The sequence below is a fragment of the Sinocyclocheilus grahami genome, unplaced genomic scaffold, assembly GCF_001515645.1.
Source record: "Sinocyclocheilus grahami isolate Dianchi unplaced genomic scaffold, SAMN03320097.WGS_v1.1 scaffold137.1, whole genome shotgun sequence".
In the NCBI taxonomy this organism is placed as follows: domain Eukaryota; kingdom Metazoa; phylum Chordata; class Actinopteri; order Cypriniformes; family Cyprinidae; genus Sinocyclocheilus; species Sinocyclocheilus grahami.
This window is the reverse complement of record NW_015505316.1, coordinates 2,494,523-2,514,751: the sequence shown is the minus strand read 5'-3', so window position 1 is coordinate 2,514,751 and position 20,229 is coordinate 2,494,523. Positions and strand designations below refer to the sequence as shown.

At 36.8% G+C, this 20,229-nt stretch overlaps 1 protein-coding gene across 1 annotated transcript in view; it reads left to right on the top strand.

Annotated features, from left to right (window-relative positions):
- Positions 1-444: 444 nt before the first annotated feature.
- Positions 445-20,229, top strand: part of LOC107591136 (E3 ubiquitin-protein ligase UBR4-like) — a 69,845-nt gene continuing 50,060 nt past the window's right edge. The window contains exons 1-28 of the mRNA XM_016280177.1: positions 445-579; positions 2,793-2,890; positions 3,069-3,172; positions 3,256-3,385; positions 5,862-6,001; positions 6,130-6,229; positions 6,355-6,496; positions 6,582-6,706; positions 6,785-6,909; positions 6,988-7,047; positions 7,128-7,318; positions 9,400-9,499; positions 9,591-9,728; positions 9,820-9,937; positions 12,586-12,773; positions 15,150-15,306; positions 15,383-15,468; positions 15,575-15,744; positions 15,900-16,179; positions 16,265-16,397; positions 16,546-16,625; positions 18,519-18,647; positions 18,740-18,922; positions 19,017-19,139; positions 19,226-19,455; positions 19,645-19,763; positions 19,856-19,953; positions 20,037-20,194. Coding sequence (XP_016135663.1) covers positions 455-579; positions 2,793-2,890; positions 3,069-3,172; positions 3,256-3,385; positions 5,862-6,001; positions 6,130-6,229; positions 6,355-6,496; positions 6,582-6,706; positions 6,785-6,909; positions 6,988-7,047; positions 7,128-7,318; positions 9,400-9,499; positions 9,591-9,728; positions 9,820-9,937; positions 12,586-12,773; positions 15,150-15,306; positions 15,383-15,468; positions 15,575-15,744; positions 15,900-16,179; positions 16,265-16,397; positions 16,546-16,625; positions 18,519-18,647; positions 18,740-18,922; positions 19,017-19,139; positions 19,226-19,455; positions 19,645-19,763; positions 19,856-19,953; positions 20,037-20,194 — 3,830 coding nt within the window. The 5' untranslated portion in view covers positions 445-454. The remainder of the gene's footprint in view (positions 580-2,792; positions 2,891-3,068; positions 3,173-3,255; positions 3,386-5,861; positions 6,002-6,129; positions 6,230-6,354; positions 6,497-6,581; positions 6,707-6,784; positions 6,910-6,987; positions 7,048-7,127; positions 7,319-9,399; positions 9,500-9,590; positions 9,729-9,819; positions 9,938-12,585; positions 12,774-15,149; positions 15,307-15,382; positions 15,469-15,574; positions 15,745-15,899; positions 16,180-16,264; positions 16,398-16,545; positions 16,626-18,518; positions 18,648-18,739; positions 18,923-19,016; positions 19,140-19,225; positions 19,456-19,644; positions 19,764-19,855; positions 19,954-20,036; positions 20,195-20,229) is intronic.

Below are 20,229 nucleotides of genomic sequence, written 5' to 3'. Positions count from 1 at the left end.
TCTGTGGACACACTGTTTTAGATGTAGTGAGAGGACATTCAGAAACACAGATTTGGTATAATAATGAGAAAATTAAATTGAAGGTGATAATTGTGTTAAATACATTCTATTATTAATCCCTCGTGACATTTGAAATGGAAAATATTTTTTATTTTTAAACCCAATAGCAGTTACCCTTGCTGGACCTGTTTGAACTGTCCCTTTACGCGCACGTTTCCTGAGCTGTTGGGCCACTATCGTAAATAAACAATCGATAAGGTTTGTAAGCTCATGAGTAAAACCGTTAACCACAGTTCTATTTTATTTATTTATTTTTTATCTCAGAAGGTTTCTACGTGCGCACATGACATAACACACAAGACTTTTCATGTTTATCTCTGACGACAGTTCCTGTTATTTGGCGTCTGATGATTAACCTCATTTCCGCTCTTGGATTCTAATAGAGGATCTCAAGATGGCGTCGAGTGGAGGAGATGGAGAGCCTGAGTGGACCGCAGCCGTACGGCCACTTTTATCAGCGTCCTACACGGCTTTCGAAACGAAAGAGCTACCTCAGCTCATAGGATCCATCATAAACAGGTCAGACGATGGCTTGTTTATTGAGTTGGCTCGTGCAGGGCTGAAATAAACTGTTTAGTGACTGCATTAGCTGTGATGCTATGGCAGCACCGAGGCTGTGTCTCAAAACCTAGTCAGCTGACTACCTTCACAGCATTTCGGGGCATCGTGAGAGGGTTTGGACGATTCCAAATGCGCTTATGATGTCCGAAAATGCTCTTTTAAAATGCTTTAGGTGGCCAAAAATGATTTTGAATCGTCTGGGTTTGTATATGATGACTAAATGTGCCGTCTACGAATGCAGCTCACTGTGTTTTGAGACAGAGCCGGAGTGTAACTGTGCATTTACAGTAGCAGATACATAAGATTCTGCTTCATCATCAGGCCGGAGACACACTCTTTTACGTTCATATAACCTGCCTGGTTGATATTTTATCAATGCCGCTTACTTATAATGGACGTACAGGATCCCACGACGTCCGCACCTAAATAAAGTGATTTTGTATTTGTGTCGGAAGTGAATTAATTGACACCGAATGAGCATGTTAGCCTCCCTCGATTAACCCCAACCAACGCTAGCTAACCTGCTAGCCACTGTCAAGAGCTATTCATAATACTCATACTCGTCTTTTTTAATTATCATCCTGATAAATCTTCCTCTGTCAGTCAGCGGCAACCACATTAGTCCCAGTTACTCAAAGTTTTAATTGCAGTCGGTTCAATTGAATGCAAATAGGGGGTGTGCCTGCTAACTAGCAAGCCATGACTTAGCAGCTGGTGCTAGTGTTACTGATGGTTCGCTAATTGTGTGTTAGCCGATTTTGGTCAAGTGGACAAACGTCGGAATTCTCTGTTTTAGTTTGTCGTGGGGTTAGTTGTCCACTTCAAAAGCTTGTTTGTCTGTGTGTAAATATGTGTGTACTGTCATCAGTTTCGTTTTTACGGAAACCGTGCTTGGTCTCAAACAAATACATTACGGTGTTTGTCATTTACAGCGGTGTTAATCAACTTATTTAATTACGAGCCAAACAACTGCCTGACCTTTCAAATAAACCGTAAACACATTGAATTGAATCTGTGATATGAAAACTTTTAACTGTCACCTTGTCGATGTGCATGAGCTAAGTGCAACTTAGTCAGTCAAAAATGAAAGTAACACGATTGATAATGAATTGAGCAACTAACCTATACCGGACTAAACCAGTTTATGTTAGCGGTTTAATAATAATTGAGTGTTAATTGTTTTCATTGTTTGTTACTTTTCCATATGTCTGTGTTCATCTGACTGGGCTCAGATTCATTTTATGAATGTTTGCTGACACCAGTGTATTTGCTCAAAAACGTTTATTGCCAGTGGCATTCTCTGAATGGATAAAATGAAGCTGAAATGTGTATTTTTCCTAATAGAGTTTTCCCTGAAACTCATTCAAAAATATTAATAAATACTATAATAGTATATAAGTAGTAGTAAAATAACACTGGTACAAGTTGGACAATTATCACGAGATTTTAGGAATAATTTAAAACCTTAAACAGCTTTTGTGATGTTTGTATGTTGTCACATTTAAATCTGAAAGCAATATCAAAGTTCCCCATAAATGTTCCGTCTGTCAGATAAGGTCATGCATTCCTACTCCTGTGAGTTTCTTACAAAGAAATTCCCTTTTGTGCTTTGGAATTAGTTTTTCACCTTTTATTGCTAACTAGTTGTTACATGCTCGCTATAGGAGACTTTTTAATATGTTTATCTCTGCAAGAATCATGCAGATTGCTGGATGGAACAACATTTTGGGAGTTCTTTAGTTATTTTAGCTTCTGTTGGGAATTTCAACAAGAAGTTAAATGTAATTATTAATTTATGTTTCCATTCTTATTGTCAGTGTTTCTTTCAACAGAAAACATTGTTTGTCTTCATAATCTTTCATTAGAACATAATAACTTGCTTTATCAGTAATGATTGAGCTTTTCCTACTACGTCAGATCATGCAAAGTACTAGATAATATTATTAACCAATAGCCAAATAGCTGTGTAGGTATTGGTTTAGCACACTTGCATTCTGATGCACACTGACTTTCACAATTCAGTCAATTCCTGATGGATAATCAAGTCCTGTCTTGAATTTGATCTAATTAAATACTTGGTTTCACTTGGAAGTATTATGTTACAGAATTTAAATGAGATGCAAACTGCAGTTTACATTGATTTCAGCGGTTTCCCTCTTTTTTTTCTACAGTGAATCTGAGATTCTTCACCATGACAAACAGTATGAGCCATTCTACTCCTCTTTTGTGGCACTATCTGCACATTACATCACCACAGTTTGTGGACAAAGTATGTCACATTTCAATGTTTTATTCTAAAACTGTCATTTCATTAATTTGTAGCTGAAATTCATCATATATTTCTAGCTAAATATAGGCATACACAGGTTTAACTGGCTATTAAAAATGTTCCCTATTATTGTTCCCATTTTATTTTTTTATTTTTTGAATTTTCTGTCCCATTTCAGTCCCCAGAAATCAGTTGCTGTCAGTAGCTGCAGCATGTAAAGTATTGATTGAATTCTCATTGCTCCGTCTGGAGAATCCTGATGAAGCATGTGCAGTCTCTCAGGTCAGATATGAACCTTGGTGTAATACATTTTGTCTGTTAGCATTTTCTCATAGACTAACTTCCTTTCTCCTTCCGCTCCACAGAAGCACCTGATCCTCTTAATAAAAGGCCTTTGTACTGGCTGCAGTCGATTGGATCGGACAGAGATCATCACCTTTACTGCAATGATGAAGTCAGCCAAACTACCCCAAACTGTCAAGACCCTTTCTGATGGTAAGAGTAGTTTCAAATTGTCACAGCCCTGTGTTACCAGATAAATGAGCTGTCTAGTTCATGTAAAGGCAACGTGAAATGTCAGGATTGGTGTAATGACCTGTCTTTATAGACGTAATCTTTATGATTTAGCTAGATATTATAGAGCCAGGATGGGGATGAATGTTGAGCGTCTTGCTTGTAAATTTAACAGCTGTTCAGAAAGAAACAGCTTGAGGTGGTGAAAGTGTTTCATTTGTAGGATTTTCTTGTTTGCTTTCCCTTTTGCCTTGTAATTAAAGGCTGATAATATCCACTGTAGACTGGCTCAAATAATTCTTACAGGTCTAGTTGTGCTGAATTTTGAAGGACCAGGGGACCTTTATGATGTATTGAAGTTCCAATAGTGTGTAAATGTGGAATTTTAAAGGGACAGATTCCATGTGGACAGATTGCCTAAGTTCTCTTTAATACATTGTCTTGCAATGCTGATGTGTCATAACTATATTTTTCCTCTTTACAGCTTGTTATCTGCTGTACACAAGAATTAATGAAGCATCATTTTCTTGTGTGCCTGCTTTGCTGCTCATTTGATTATTGTGGCTAATTAGAGGCTCTCTTGTGAGTTTTACTCAGTTTAGATCAAGTCAGGAGAGAGCTGTTCTGTTTAGTAATTGAATTCTTTAAGACATTAGTAAGCCATTCTTTTAGCATGCTAATTTAGTACTATTAATTATTAAAAAAGGGAACATGATTTAAAAATGAATGGAATTTAGTCAGGCCTCCTGACCTGTACATAAATTCCATTTTATGGAATTGTCCTAATTTGGGGGCAATTCTCAGCAAATATTTTTTTATGATTGTATGCAATTAATTTGATTCATTACACAGTGCATCAAGCCCTGCAAATTAATCATGAAATCAAATTTTTACAAAAATAGCATCCTTCAACATGGCACAAGTTTGGCAAGTAACTGGTGGCACAGATTAGTCCAGACAAAGCATTGTGTTATCTGAGTGTATTAAAGGGGTCCTATTATGCTCTTTTACAATGTCTTGAATTTGTTTTGGGGATGTACTAGAACATGCTCTCATGCTTGGTGGTTTCGAAAAACGCATTATTTTTTACATAATTTACATTATTACAATACCTTTCTCCCCAGCCTGGCACAAATGGCTCGATTAGTTCCGGGTTTGATGAACGCCCGCCTTCCGAAAAACTAATTGTGATGTGATTGGTTAGCTGTCCCAGTGCGTTGTGATTGGCGAACAGCTTAGACGGTGTTTCAGTACTGCCAGTACTGTAAGCAGCAAGTTTAGTTAAGTATGGCGTCAATATTGCCATATCAATTTGAGCCGGATTCAGACCCAGAGAATATTGAACAAGAGGATTGCGCAGAACCTTTGCACGCACGGATATTGCAAGACATATTAGAGTGGTAGCTGTATTGTTGGTGTTTTTTTTTTTGTTGCTAAATCACGTTTTAGATAGGATGTCAACAACCGCTTAAAGATAACTGCATTTACTATGTACAGATAAGTGCATATGTATTATTTTTATTGTTATTTAATTCTAACATTATAACATGAATTGCAGTGAAACTGTGATAGTTGAATTTATTTATACCATAGTCCAGTGTTTCCCAGGCGGCATATATATGCAAACTCATTCTCTGCCAGCAGGGGGCGCTGTGGGGGTGGTAGAGATCAAGGTTTCCCCAGTAATGGCTGTACACAAACCAGTGCTCCGCTCAAAAAAACACTGCTTTATCAGACATTACATGCGAGATTACATGAAAATGACATCCAATTTTCTGAAGACAGTCGGTTTCCTTCAGAAATACAGTGACATAAAAACACCCGCACTCAGTGTATGGGAAACACTGTAGTCTCATAATTGAAGTGTAAATTCTGCAGATTACATCATTGTCCAGTATTGTACTGTCAGCAATTTATTATAAACTTTTTCATAATTGTAACATACATATTTACATACATAATTATTCAGGTGCATGTGTAATAACTTGAGGCTACAGCAGCACTTCTTCTTCGTCATCTTGTCTGATGCACTCAACCAAGCGTTCTAACCACAACCTCGACCCACCCCCCAACCATTCCAATTTACGTAGGTGGGAATTATTTTAATGATATTCTAATGGGCTGCTTTGTGATATCATAAAACCCGGAAAACAAATGCTGTAGTCCAAACGAGCTGTTCGTTGTAGTTCTTGAAAAGGGATTTTTTTTTTTTTAAATCTCCCTTTGGAGTGGACTTTGAGATTTGTAAGTTTGAAGATCTTTTTTTATGCCCAAACATACACCCTACACACTGACTAAAATTCAAAGTGAAAAAGCATAATAGGACCCCTTTAACTTTTTTTCTTTGTAAGTGCCAGGCTGGCAGAAAGGAAGCTTTGTTCTCTTTCCTCTATCAGAGAGGATTTGAGATTCTGTCTGCTGATATTCTGCTATTGCCTTTGGTGCTCTTGTTTTCCAGTGGAGGACCAGAAGGAGCTTCCCTCCCCTGTTAACCCTGAACTCAGACAAAAAGAAGTCCAAATGAACTTCTTCAATCAGCTGACCTCAGTCTTTAACCCTGACATTACCATGCTGGCCTCTCCATCCGCTCACATGCAGGTCGGTGAATTAGACGAGTCTTTCGATTGAGTTCACGATGATGTGACCACTTCTGGGTTTACTGCTGTTTTGTAATGAGCAAACAAAGATGTTTTTTGGAAAAAACCATGATGTCATGTGTTTTACAGGGTGAGAATGAGTGTGATGACCAGACAACAGATCAGGCAACGCAGGCCAAAATGAAGAATGCCTTCATCTCTCAAAATGTGTCCAGTTTACAAGAATTAGGTGAGTTGCACTTGGTCTTTATCAATGGTTCTTAAATGTTTGATTTCAAATACCACCCATTGAAACGAAGTTGAGTGTATTTTGTTACACAATGAAAATCTTTATTTTTATCCCATGCATTACAGGGGGCTCAGAGAAGTTGCTGCGCGTGTGCCTCAACCTTCCCTACTTCTTACGGTATATCAACCGCTTCCAGGATGCGGTATCCGCCAATTCTTTCTTCATCATGCCGGCCACTGTGGCAGACGCCACCGCTGTCCGAAATGGGTAAACCAAAGTCACCCTCAGCTCACTGCTTTTTATTAAATCTGTTGAGCTTGAGTAATCCTGACTTTCCCTCCCTGTGTTTCAGTTTTCACTCCCTGGTGATTGATGTGACCATGGCCTTGGACACACTTTCCTTGCCTGTACTGGAGCCTTTGACCCCTGGGAGACTACTTGATGTGACCGTGTTAGCACTAAGCTGCCTCTATGCAGGTGGGTTGATTGAAAAAGCTCCTCCTTGTCTAGTTCTGATATACACCGAGAGCTTCAGGGGTGTTTTTATTTTCTCAGGCGTGAGTGTGGCAACTTGCATGGCCATACTGCAGGTGGGCAGCGGCTTGCAGCTTCGTTCGGCCTCCACTGGCTCCAAAGAGGAAGACTATGAAAACGACGCTGCTACCATCGTGCAGAAATGCGTAGGTGTCAATAGTCAAGATGACAGTTTTATTGTCTTTGGTACACTCCTCATCTTACACTTTTCCTCTTTTCAACAGCTGGAAATCTATGAGATGATTGGACAGGCCATCAGTAACTCTCGCAGAGCTGGAGGAGAGGTAGGTGAACACTTTGCCACAGAGTATATAACATTAATGAGAACGGCCCGTGTCTAAGATCGTGCTTCATGTTTCGACAGCATTATCAGAACTTTCAGCTCTTGGGTGCCTGGTGCCTGTTGAACAGTCTGTATTTGATACTGAACTTGAGCCCCACGGCCCTGGCTGATAAAGGGAAGGAGAAAGATCCCCTGGCAGCACTACGGGTCAGAGACATCGCCACCCGAACCAAGGACGGAGCAGGATCTCCTAAACTTGGCCCAGGGAAAGGGTAAGTGCCTCTGTGTTCTGTACTTGAAATGCATGTACCAAGTTAGAAATAGTCTGTTCATGTTAGTTTTAAAAACATTCAGTTGAGTGACTTCTATGTAAATGTCATGTGGCAACCTATTTTCGTTACATCTTGAATTCACGTGAGAGAAAGTGGCTTAATCATTATTTTAAAAAATGTATTTTATTTATTTTATATATGTGACTGTGGACCACAAAACCGGGGTCGTTTTTATTTAATTTTTTTATTTTTATTAGATTTATACATTATCTGAAATCTGAATAAATTAATAAATTAAGTTTTGATATATCTACGGTAGGAAATTTACAAAATATCTTCATGGAACATAATCTTTACTTAATATCCTAATGATTTTTGGCATAAAAGAAAAATCGATAATTTTGACCCATACAATGGATTGTTGACTATTGCTACAAATATACCCGTGTGACTTATGACTGGTTTTGTGCTCCAGGGTCACATATATATATTTTGTGTGTGTATATGTGTGTGTGTGTGTGTGTGTATATATGTGTATATATATATATATATATTAGGGATGCGCTGATGTATCGGCCGCTGATATTTATCGGCCGATTTTTCCTCAATTTACAGCCATCGGCTATTTAAGGAATGGTTTATGGAACGATGGTTTATTAATTAACTGCGTGAAGGCACTGAGCTGTATTACGTCTGTTGCATAATTCTAGCGCTGCCGTCTGCACTTTAATGCTAATCAAATAACAAAAGACAAAAGATCGCACACTATTCTTGACTAAATAACTTTTGTAACTTTCATAAGTGTAAGCGGACTGCATCTGAATGATGACCAAAATTTTACTGATGGTTTAAGTTTATTGCGTCCTTTTTCACTCCAAAAAAATCACCATAAGAGCTAAACAAAACACAGCACGAGAAGTGCACATTAAACTCTCTCTCTCAGTTGCATTATCATACAGCGAATTACACAAAACATTCATTACAACTAACAGTAAAAAATTATATATAGATCTCTTGCCTTTTCGGGGGGTGCTTAATAAACTGACACACTTTAAATCCGTAGAACTGCCTGCTTTCATTACGCGTATAGCTCCGTAGACTAGAAAACCCGTCAAAAGAAGAGTCCCGCCTTAGTAAAGGAGATCTCATACATATTTAAACTTACAAAAAAATTAGAATGTATACAAAAACAAATTAAAAGATTAATTACAATAAAGTCTGTTACAATAAAGAAGGATTAATATGTATTTAATTTATACAGCGTAGTGTTTTTACATTTGTTTACTTTATTTCTGTACCTGAAAACTGTTAAACCTACCTAAAAAGCACTGTTTATTTAATGTATCTTTGTTCTGTTCTGTATTTATGTAGGCCTGCTGAATGTTAAATGGATCCAATCCATGTTCATTAGAAATTATTTGATGATGCAGCAATAAAACTGCTAGTATAATTTAATGCAGGTGTTTTTGAACTTTGCTGGTTTAAAACATGATCAAAATATCTATTAATTAAAATATATTTTGATGCCAAAATTTCATTATTTATATATATATATATATATATATATATATATATATATGAATTATTAATTTGTAAATATTAAGTTTTTGGGGAATTCGCACCACATTTTACAACCTAATGTTGCCTTAAAATAAAAAGTTTAAATTATCTGATATTTTAAGAGGTGTATTGACACTTTAATGATGGTCTGCCGGGATCCTCTCTACATTATTTCCTGATTTCTTTTCTTTTTTTTCTCTGCTTGTTGGAAGGAAAAATTGTATACAATTTTATGTTATAATATACAAATGTTAAATTTTATATAAAAAAATAGTTTTATTATTTAAAATATTTTTTCATTTTATATTTTCTAAATTATGATATCAGGACAGTATCTTTGTCATTTTTTACTTTATGTACCCCAAGCAATATCAAATTTTTAATACAGAAATAAATTAAACATAATAGGTGAAATGTGTTGAATGTGTGAGTTGCATATTTTGTGTATTTTAGATTATTAAAAAAAAATGCCACATGTAAGTAAGTGTGTCAGTAAATGTGAAGTTTTTTTGTCTCATCAGGCACCAAGGTTTTGGGGTTCTGTCAGTCATTCTGGCCAATCATTCAATCAAGTTGCTCACATCACTGTTCCAGGACTTGCAAGTGGAGGCTCTTCACAGAGTAAGACTGAACGTAACTGCTTCTTTTAAACTACCGGATCATTTTTGTGTTGTAAATGTAAATACGAGTTAAGCTGTTTTCTGTCTTTTAGGGCTGGGCCAGTGACGGGCCTCCAGCAGAGCTGAACATCATGGCTCAGAGCACGTCCATACAGAGAGTGCAGAGACTCATTGACTCGGTCCCTCTCACCAATCTGCTCTTCACGCTGCTCTCCACCTCCTATAAAAAGGTATGTGACCACAAGACTTGATCATGGTTGCTATGAGGAAGTGGTCTGTTGTGTTTGATGAATGTGGTGCCTCTGGTTCTGCTTGATTCAGGCGTGTGTGCTGCAGCGGCAGAGAAAAGGTTCGGTCAGCAGTGACGCCAGTGCCTCCACTGACTCCAACACTTACTACGAAGATGACTTCAGCAGCACAGAAGAGGACAGCAGTCAAGGTAGCAAACACTGCAGATTTCTCAATATTTAACCGTGTAAATAAAGGCCACAGTGAGGTCAGACATTGAAGTTGATTTAGTTCATGTAAACAGAGTAGTTGCTTTTAACAGTAAATTTCCCCATTAGATTGATGTCTAGCTGGGTGAATCTCACAAAAAATGTCCAAGTTATATTTCAAAATCAAAAGGAAAAATTATATATTTTGCCGAAAAAGGAAGCGTCTTTTTGGAATTGTCTCATGAAGATCATATTTCCATTGAAGAATATTTAATTGAGCACGTTTACATGCATGTTCTTAAGCCAATTATGCTTAAGCCGAAAACGCATGTTGTCATGTAAACACGGTAACCCGTTTTCTTTTATCGGAGTAAGGTCATAAATGGTGTAAGCATAAACCGGGCGACACAGGTAGTTTTTTGCCTCTTACCCCGATTTTGCATGGCACGTAAACGCAATTACCTGCTTTCTGTTGGCTTATTGAAGTGCGCATGTGTGATACGTGACAGGAATGCATCGTTAGTGCAAATTTAAGCAGTAAAGAATTAATTTGCAGTAGGGCTGGGTGATATGGGCAAAAATTCATATCTCTGTATTTTTTGACCGATTTGCGATATACGGTATATATCTCGGTATTTTCATTTTTGTATTTGTATTTTAAAAATCTGTATTTAATATATATATAAATTTCACTTACCACCCAATGTTGTCCAACAAAACAATACATATTAAAGGCTATGAAAACAAATAGTGAATGTAACCATGTAAGCTTTTATATTATGTGCAAAAAAGGGTTGAAATCACATTTCATTGTAACATTGCAATTAGTGGTCAACCGATATTGTTTTTTTGACAGCCGATGCCGATATCTTGGAAAGCAGGGTGGCCGATATAATTTTGTTTTTAATTAATATTTAAGAAATTTGAAATAATTTGATTGTTAAATAAACATACTTATACTTTAGATGACAAAGTATTTTCACATATAAATAAATATTTAATACAAATATAATTAAAAAGGAAGTAAACACTTTAACCAACAGGGCACTCAGTATTCTGGGAAGTTTGTGTGCATTAATATGTATTGCCTCATATCGAATTGCTTATAAAGAAAATATTGATATATCGTACAAACTCGATATATCGCCCAGCCCTAATTTGCAGTAAAGGAAGAAGGAAATATATCGCAAAAGCAGACTCTTTCATGACTCAGAAAATGATGTGTTCTCATCTCGTACAGCAGAAGTAGAAGTGGTTCAGTCAAAACGCTGCATTTATAACCGCATGAGAGGACAATATGAGCTGTAAGTTTCATGCTGACATGTTGCGAGCTTTATTTAACATCACAACTGACAAACATGGAATACTCGCACTCAGATACGCAAATGATAATATTTTGACGTCACTAAAGGGAATTAAGCTGATTTGTTAATAAAGTCATGTAAACGCAGCTTACTTGCGTTGTCAGGTTACTGGTGTGCATGTAAACGGGCAAACCTGGTTATTTTAATAAGCTGATATTTGTGTTATCAGATTACTGGTATGCATGACATGTAAACATGCTCATTATCTATACAGGAATATAAATTAATGGAATAATAATGGATCCTCTTCACAGTTTTATTTTTATTTATTTTTTTATTTAATATAATTTATATTTTAATTAATTTTTGTATTTATGCACACTATTATCCCTTGTTTTTTACCACTGAAGAAGTAAACTAGATACATGAAATTTAGTGAATTAGAAATTAATAATTTTTTTTGCATTACAGTAGGCTGCTGACTATAGTGAAGGCTTTATTTAAATATGCTTATTTTGATGACCGTGATGTCAAGCACACACAATTCTTTTATTTCTTTTTTTTTATTTTATGCACATTTTGTTTTTTTACCCCTGAAGAAATAAACTTTCTATATTTTTCTTTTATTAGTACATATAGAACATTACTGTAATGCTGATTTTACAGTAAGCTACTGACAGTTGGGAAGGGTGGATTTAAATTTTGCTTTATTTTGATAATATTGTCAAAATGCATTTCATTTTCTTTCTGCAAAATATAATTTTCATGTTTTTCCCCACTTTTGATTGAAATAGGACCTGTGCATATCTTGACAGCTTTTGTAAGATTCCCCCCCAGTAGTCTTAATTAATGTTATTAGCATGAGTTATTTTTTATGCAGCTGAGGTCAGGGTTTGCTTGTGGTTTACTGAGCTAGTGTCAGGGCTGAGGAATCTCAGGGACATTCTTAGGCAGTTCCTGAGCACTGCACGCTGTAGTAGAAGGACAGCGGTCAGACCTCCCCAGAGCTCAGAGTCAGGTCAGTTTACTTCCTGTTCCTGAACACTGTGGCACGCTAAGCATGCTCTGCTTACTGCGCCGTTCTGGCAGCCGTCACAGCTAGTGACAGTGTTCGTTATTTCAGCAGAGAGAAGACAGGAGAGGACAAGAGCAGCTTGTTTCTCAGGTCAGCAGATCTCTGTCTTAGGTCAGAATCGTAGTGTCTCATTATGCTTCTATTTATTGTGCCTTAAACACAACAAACATCTTAAGTAGATTTATTTCCATGGCTAATGTAGCTTTGTTTGCATACAGTACAATGACTTGATTGAATGCGGTGCTGAATGTGGCTCTTGGCGTGTTTTCAGATGATGATAGTGAGCCCATTCTGGGGCTGTGGTTTGAAGAGACTATTTCTCCCAGTAAAGAGAAGGTGGCACCTCCACCTCCCCCTCCACCCCCACCTCTGGAAACATCCCCGAGACTCAAGAGCCCCAGCAAACTGAACACGGCAGAGAACGGCAACATCCTGGCTAGTCGCAAGGACCCGGAGTTGGTAAGGTCACGATGTGTAGTGCAATGCTGATTTTGACTGACTTTGCTGCTAGAACTTAAATGTTGTTTTATGTCCTGTACAAACACATTTGTTGCATAACTCATAACCAACCAACAAGTTAATACTTGTTGTTGTTGTTATTATTATTATTATTATTATTAGTGATCGACCGATATTGGTTTTTTGACAGCCGATGCCGATATCTTGGAAAGCAGGGTGGCCGATATAAAGCCGATGTAATTTTATTTATTTTAATTAATGTTTAAGAAATTTGAAATCATTTGAAATTGGATTAAAAAGTAAATGTGTTAAATAAACATGCTTATACTTTAGATCAGTGTTTCCCAACTCGGGTGCCGTGTAAAAATTAATTTAAAAAAAATAAAAATTTTAATTGCTAAAATGTTCAAAAAAAGCATCTATTATATAATATCCATTTCTGATGTTGCCAATAATTAGAGATGCACCGAAATTTCGGCTGCCGAAAATTAGTTCACCGCTCAGGTTTCACCATCACGTGGTGTGACCATAGACTGTATGTGACGCTCTGCGTAATACTGCATATTATCCCGCTCTATGCGTGTGCACTCCGCTCAGTCGCTCCACTCGTATACCGTTCGTGCGAATCGGAACAGCAAAGTCCACTCAAAAATTGAGCCGACAGGAAACATCGATGAAGTACATTATTGTTTCTGTCTGCAATAGCCGTACTGTGCTGTAACACGGTGTGGTATATGGATAACTCTGGTAACGCTGCCCTCTCATTCATTGAACTGCTATATTATGCTCGCGTGTTCTGATAATAATAGCTTTCTAGGACTAAACATTATTTGGATAATTGGTGTGAAAAAAAAAAAAAAGAGAAATATCTTAACCCTCCTGTTAGATCTCCCTGAAAAACTAAAAAGCAATTAATTTTATTTGAAGGCCTGTTGTTATTTTTTTATTTGTGCTATCATTAATCATTTCTTTATTTGTTCTTATTTTATTACTGACTGCTTGTCATTTTTTATTCAATTCAAAGTTTGAAATCAAGCTATCTCGTGCTACTGCACCAAAATTACCCCACTGTAAAATAAAAAAAGTGCGCAAAAATTTGTGAGATAGCTAGTTATAATGGTAATTAAATGTTTACATATGTATAAAAGCCTACATTAAAATCTGTCATATAAATTGGTCTCTTCATTAGAAATTAGCCTACTGATTGCCACCATTTATGGACAACATTTTTTAATAATATTAAAAATATCTGTATGACATTATATTCTGCAGTTCTTCCCTGTTGTACAGAATATCTATACTTTTCAAATCATATCGAATATAGAAATTTAAATATTTTGACAATTAATTTTGTAGGGTGCCACAAGTTTAAAATTTCCAAAGGGTGCCGCGACTGAAAAAAGGTTGGGAAACACTGCTTTAGATGACAAAGTATTTTTCACAAATAAATATTTAATAAAAAATATTATAAAAAAAAGGAAGTACACTGTACTGTAAACACTGTAACCAACAGGGCACTCAGTATTCTGGGAAGTTTGTGTGCATTGGCATTTGGGAATCATATTTTTTCAAATAAAGTCAACGTAACACTCATTTTACATACAGCATACTTTTTGTATACATTTTAGTTCCTTTGTTTAACCGTTCTATCTGATTATTAGACAGACTTCTGTCCTTATTAGACAGAACTGTTAACGACGACAGCGAACAAGAGGGAGATTGTGAGCACTGCGCCTTCAAAATAAAAGTTGAACGCATCGGCCAATGCCGATATTTAAAAAAAAAAAAGCCAAATGTCGTCCGATATATCGGCCTTGGTGATATATTGGTCGTTAGCTGTTCAAAATCAGAAAACCTCTGAAGCTGTTTTGATGTTGAATCAAAATTGATAATATTTTCTGTATTTTACTATTTAATTAAGTGCATTCAATTTTTTTGTCATTCAAATTGTTATTATAAATACAAAAATAGTACTTTTAATTGTGTGATATTTCAGCCATGCCATTAGGTTGTCAGAATAAGTCCAATATAACTCATATCAGCAAAATAAATAAACGTAATTTAAAAAATCTTTTTAAATAATATAAAAAAATCTCTGGAGTTTTATATTTGCATTATTTTTTATATATAATTATATATTTTTATCATTTTAATATTTTTTTTTATTATTCTTTATGACATGATAACAGAAATGGGTTGCTGTTTCATGTTGACTTAAAGACATGTATTTTTTTCCCCCCGTTTTTTGAAATGTATAATTTTTATATATTATTTTTCAGTAATGTATAATTATTTTTGTATATTATTTTATTTATTTACTTCACATTGCATGAGTGAAGTTTTCATGTTGACCTAAAGAGACGTTGTTTCTTCCAGTTTTTGAGTTTGGCCTCAAGCATACTGAACTTCATCACCACCTCCATGCTCAAGTCCAGAAACAATTTCATTCGCAACTACCTGAGCGTGTCCCTCACGGAGCAGCACATGGCCACCCTCGCCAGCATCATCAAGGATGTCGACAAAGATGTCAAAGGTTTTTTTTTTTTTTAAACTCCTATTTCTGATCTTACATTTAGGCTTTTCCTAACATGTAACCTTTTTTTGTCCAGGTTCCTCTGATGAAGAGTTCTCCTCAGCCCTCTATCACTTTAATCACTCTCTGGTAACATCAGACCTGCCCTCTCCATCCCTACAGGTAAATTTTGAAATATGCTTAAAAAAAAAAAACCTCAATATTAATTGAACACATTTTAAATAGATGTCAGGTATCTGATACCTTGTTTTCTTTAACTTTTCTTCAGAACACTCTTCTGCAGCAATTGGGTGTTGCCCCGTTCTCAGAGGGTCCCTGGCCCATGTACATCCATCCTCAGTCCCTCTCAGTGCTCTCCAGGTTACTGCTGATCTGGCAGCATAAAGCCAGCCAGCAGGGGGAGCCTGATGTACCAGAATGCATGAAGGTCTGGGAAAGGTATGACATCACTTAATCTTACAGAATTACACCTCTTTTCTTAAATCTAGCATTGGATTCTTCACCAAATTCTCATTTATGTGTATATTATATGATAGCATCAAGTTCATATAACATTGCGAAACATTCTCAATCTGAATGTTTTTTTTTTTTAGGTTTGTGGGCACTTTGAAACAGCACACACTACAGGGAGCAGTGCCTGCTGACGAGGACCTCAATGTTGAACACCTTCAGCTGCTTCTGCTCATCTTTCACAACTTCTCTGAAAAGGGCCGCCGCAGCATCCTCACCCTCTGCATGCAGACCATCGCTGAAATCGCAGCCCACGTGGATTCTCAGCTTCAGGCTGTACCCCTCAACCTGGCCCGCATCTTGCTTGTGTTCGACTACCTGCTGCACCAGTACTCAAAAGCTCCCATGTACTTGTTTGAGCAGGTGCGGATGTAGCTGTACTTTCACTGGAAATATACCACTGTTTTGTAGCTAGTTTGTGACAGTTATTTTTTATTTGCTCACTTAGGTTCAGTACAATCTTCTGACACCCCTGTCATCCAGGGCCAGTTCAGGACAGGAGGGAGGAAAGAGAGGTGCTGTCCCACTTTATTATGGTTTCAAAGAGGTAGAAGAGAACTGGGCCAAGCACTGCTCGGCAGGTAGGAGTAAGTCAGATCTCTTATATTTCACTCAGTTGTGCACTTGATGGTCGATATCAAACATACTGCATTACAACAGTTGTAAGCTTTGCTAATCTAGTGCAAGAACGGTTTTGATTGTTGTATGTCTGTCGTCACTCTCATTTAGATTCCACAGTGCAGCCGAAATTCTACTGCGTTCTGTCTCCTGATGCGTCAGAGGATGACAGGGGTCGACTTGATGGCAAGGTGAGGCTACACATCACAAGTCTGCACAAGTATTAGACATGGGAGTGTCTGTGCACCTAGTTAAAGAAAACCATTTTGGTCTTTTAGCAAACTTTTTCTTGGAAAATTGGCATGAAATTTCTAGTGTCTTATAGTGTACTGCTTTAATTACTCAAAATATAGATTTATTTGTTTATTATTTATTTAAATGAAATTATATAATGTTGTTATTGTATATTGTAATTTAATATAAATAACAAGAATATTATATTGTATATTATAATTAGGGCTGTCCGTTTAACACGTTATCTTAATTAGTTATTAAAAAAATAACGCGATTAAAATCTTTTAAAGCAGTTAACGCACTGGCCCCGCCCCCAGACTTGTACACCATCTTACATTTCATAGTTGACTGTTGACAAATATGATGCAGGGCAACAACTCCATAAATGCAGTTATGTCCTGAAATTCAAGATATTGGGAGAGAGAAAAAAAAAGCCCCTGTATGAGTATTTGTCTCATATTTATATCACATAAGCAATATCACATAAGCAGCGAGAGCAATAGTGCTGTTTATGTTTGAATAGCACAAGTGCAAATGTAAATTTTTTTTACATTTGTTTTTTATACAACAGTTCAGTTAATAAGAAGTTAGTATTGTGTTATATTTTAAACATGATACTGTTTTAGCTCAATTTTGCCAACAAAAATATTACCTATAAAGCCACAGCAGAACTGTTGTGTGTCTGTGAGCAACACAGCGGTGTTTAGTTTCTGATTGAATCTGCGTTTTGAACGAATCGTGTGAACCAGTGATTCAAAGGCCCATTCATAGACAGCCGTTTACTTCATTCCTGAATGAATCAGCTGTTTGAACGAATCGAATGAATGAATGGCTCAAAAAGACATTTACTGCCACCTGCTGGCAATTTTAGTTTTTTCTTTAGAGTGTCAATTAATTTATTAAAAAATAAATAAACAAATAAATAAAACATTAGGTATAGTTCACCAAAAAAAACATTTACTCACCCTCATGTTATTTCAAACCTGACTGACAAAGACTGTTGGTAACAAAGCTGTTTTGGTTACCCGGCAGTGACTTTCATTTCATGAACAAAAAATACTGAGCTGTTTCTCAAATTATCTTTTTATGTTTTATAGTTTGTTACAGTAGACCCTTGTAGCCTAAACATTTATGTGTAGTAATTTTTGTTGAATCAAAGAAAATATTTATTTCTATAGCTACTATTTGTAATGTCTACTTGATACTTTCTCATTTAACACAATAATAGCTTTAAATAATCTTTTGTGGGTATTTTCACAGCCAAATTTAGTTAGATTAGTTAATCAACGCACCATGGAATTAATTAGATAAAGAATTTGAATCGACTGACAGCCCTAATGATAATCTAATGTAATTAATAAAAAATATATTATTATTATTATAATACAATTTTACAATTATTTTAATTATAAGTTTTTGTATCTGATTTTAAGAGATAACATAAAATATTTGTACACATGTTTTTAAAAAGATGCTTATAAATGTTTATTTAAAATAAGTAAAACCACAAACATTACAAGATGATTAAAAAATGTAAAAATATATCATACAATAAGTACTTTGTACACCAAAAAATGGTATTGCGTTGATTTATTATTATTTTAATATACCAATAATAATTAAAATAACAAACACACTAATACGGTGCTGTAAAAATGCGATTATAGGCCAGGCTTTAATACAGCACTCAGTTTCATACATTATGTATCGGAGATCCTGTCTCTTTGTTTACCATGAGGTTCTTGGCATTAAAAGTTTGAAGACTCCTGCTTTTATATTTATATGACTATATAAATAAAAAAGAATGTATATAAGAAGTTAATGTGCATGTTCTTTGTCAACTGTTACAGGCCTTCCAAGTGCTGTTCAATGACGCGGTAAAGTATGACGACTTATACTCCTCTCTGATCTCCCTGCTGGCTGCAGGATCCAGCTTTGACACAGCAAGACGGCAAGAAAACAAGCCCGTCACTCCAGTAGTGAGTTACACACATTCTGCAGTTTTTACAATCAACCTTGTGTTTGCGCTGGTAGCCTTTGCCCTAAATGTTGTTGTCAATCTCTGGTACAGGAAGCATGTTCCTTGCAGTACTACTTCCTGGTGCTGTGGAAAATCCTGGGAGTGCTGCCACCCTCAGAGGCCTATGTTGAGCAGCTTAAGAGCGGCAGCAGTGACCCCAGTGAGAGCGACATCTTGCACACCCTAAGATGGTCATCAAGGTTACGAGTCAGTACCTACGTTAACTGGATCAAGGTTAGTTTTATAATTTTAACACTAAGAAAATATAACCAACTGATCAAGATGCCTTGAAGTTAAGGTCAATCATCTGTTAACACACTTTAATCAGGAGCACCTAGTGCAACAGGGAATGAAAGCTGACCACGCCACATCTCTGATCGAAGTGGCCTCAGCTAAATGCAGTGCAGTGAAATATGATGTGGAGCTCGCAGAGGAATACATCGCCAGACAGGTACACTCGGAGTAGCCATTAACAGCTGATATAGATTTTTCTGCTTGTCTTCTAATATATGGCCTCATAAGTCCTCTCCTTGATAGATTTCGTCATTTTGCTGCGTGGACCCCAACAGCATCCTACCTCTTCACCAAGTACCCTCTCTACAAACTATCTACACATTGGATGCTGTGATATCCAAAGTGCAAGTGTCTTTAGATGAGCATTTCTCCAAAGTAGCTGCTGATACAGACCCCAACAAATCCTCCGAGATCACCAAAAACCTGCTGCCCGCCACGTTGCAGCTCATTGATGTCTACACAGCCTTCACCAGGTGCTGATTACACCACATGCACCATAAGAAGAAAAGCAACCTTAAAATAACATGAGAGTCCATAATGAAGTTAATTTTAATTTCATTTTTGGATGAACCATCTCTTTAAAGTACTCAAGTAAACATTAGAAAACCAAACCAAGTTCTTAAGCCCTTCCTGATTGGTTTGCTGGTCATATCTTTGCTCAGGTCATACCTGCTGATGAGCCTGCCAGAAGAAGGAGAAAACAAACCCACAGAAGCTAAACTGCAGGGTTATGCTGCTGTGTTGTCCATCGGATCCACACGCTGCAAAGCCAATTTGCTTGGTAAGAATTCTGGATAATATCGTCAAGATATTAATGACTTTTATGTGCATTTGAATATCTAATCCATTTTGATTCTGTTTTCACTCTTTCAGGTCAGACTGTGATGCAGAATATGCCATCAGCTGTTCAGACATTGTGTGAAACGTGGAACAACATTCACACCAATGAATTTCCTAACTTTGGCTCATGGGTTAGAATGCTTATCCTTCAGCTCTTCGAGTGAATATACACTCTCACTACTTCACCGTAAACTGATTGGTTCTTTGTCCACAGCGGAACGCCTTTGCCAACGACACTATCCCATCGGAAAGTTACATCAGCGCCATTCAGGCTGCCCACCTGGGGACCCTCAGCAACCAATCATTGCCCTTAGCCTCCTCGCTCAAACACATTCTGCTCTCGTTGGTGCGCCTTACTGGGGACCTCATTGTGTAAGTCTTGAGCGACATTTGAAACCGACAAATCG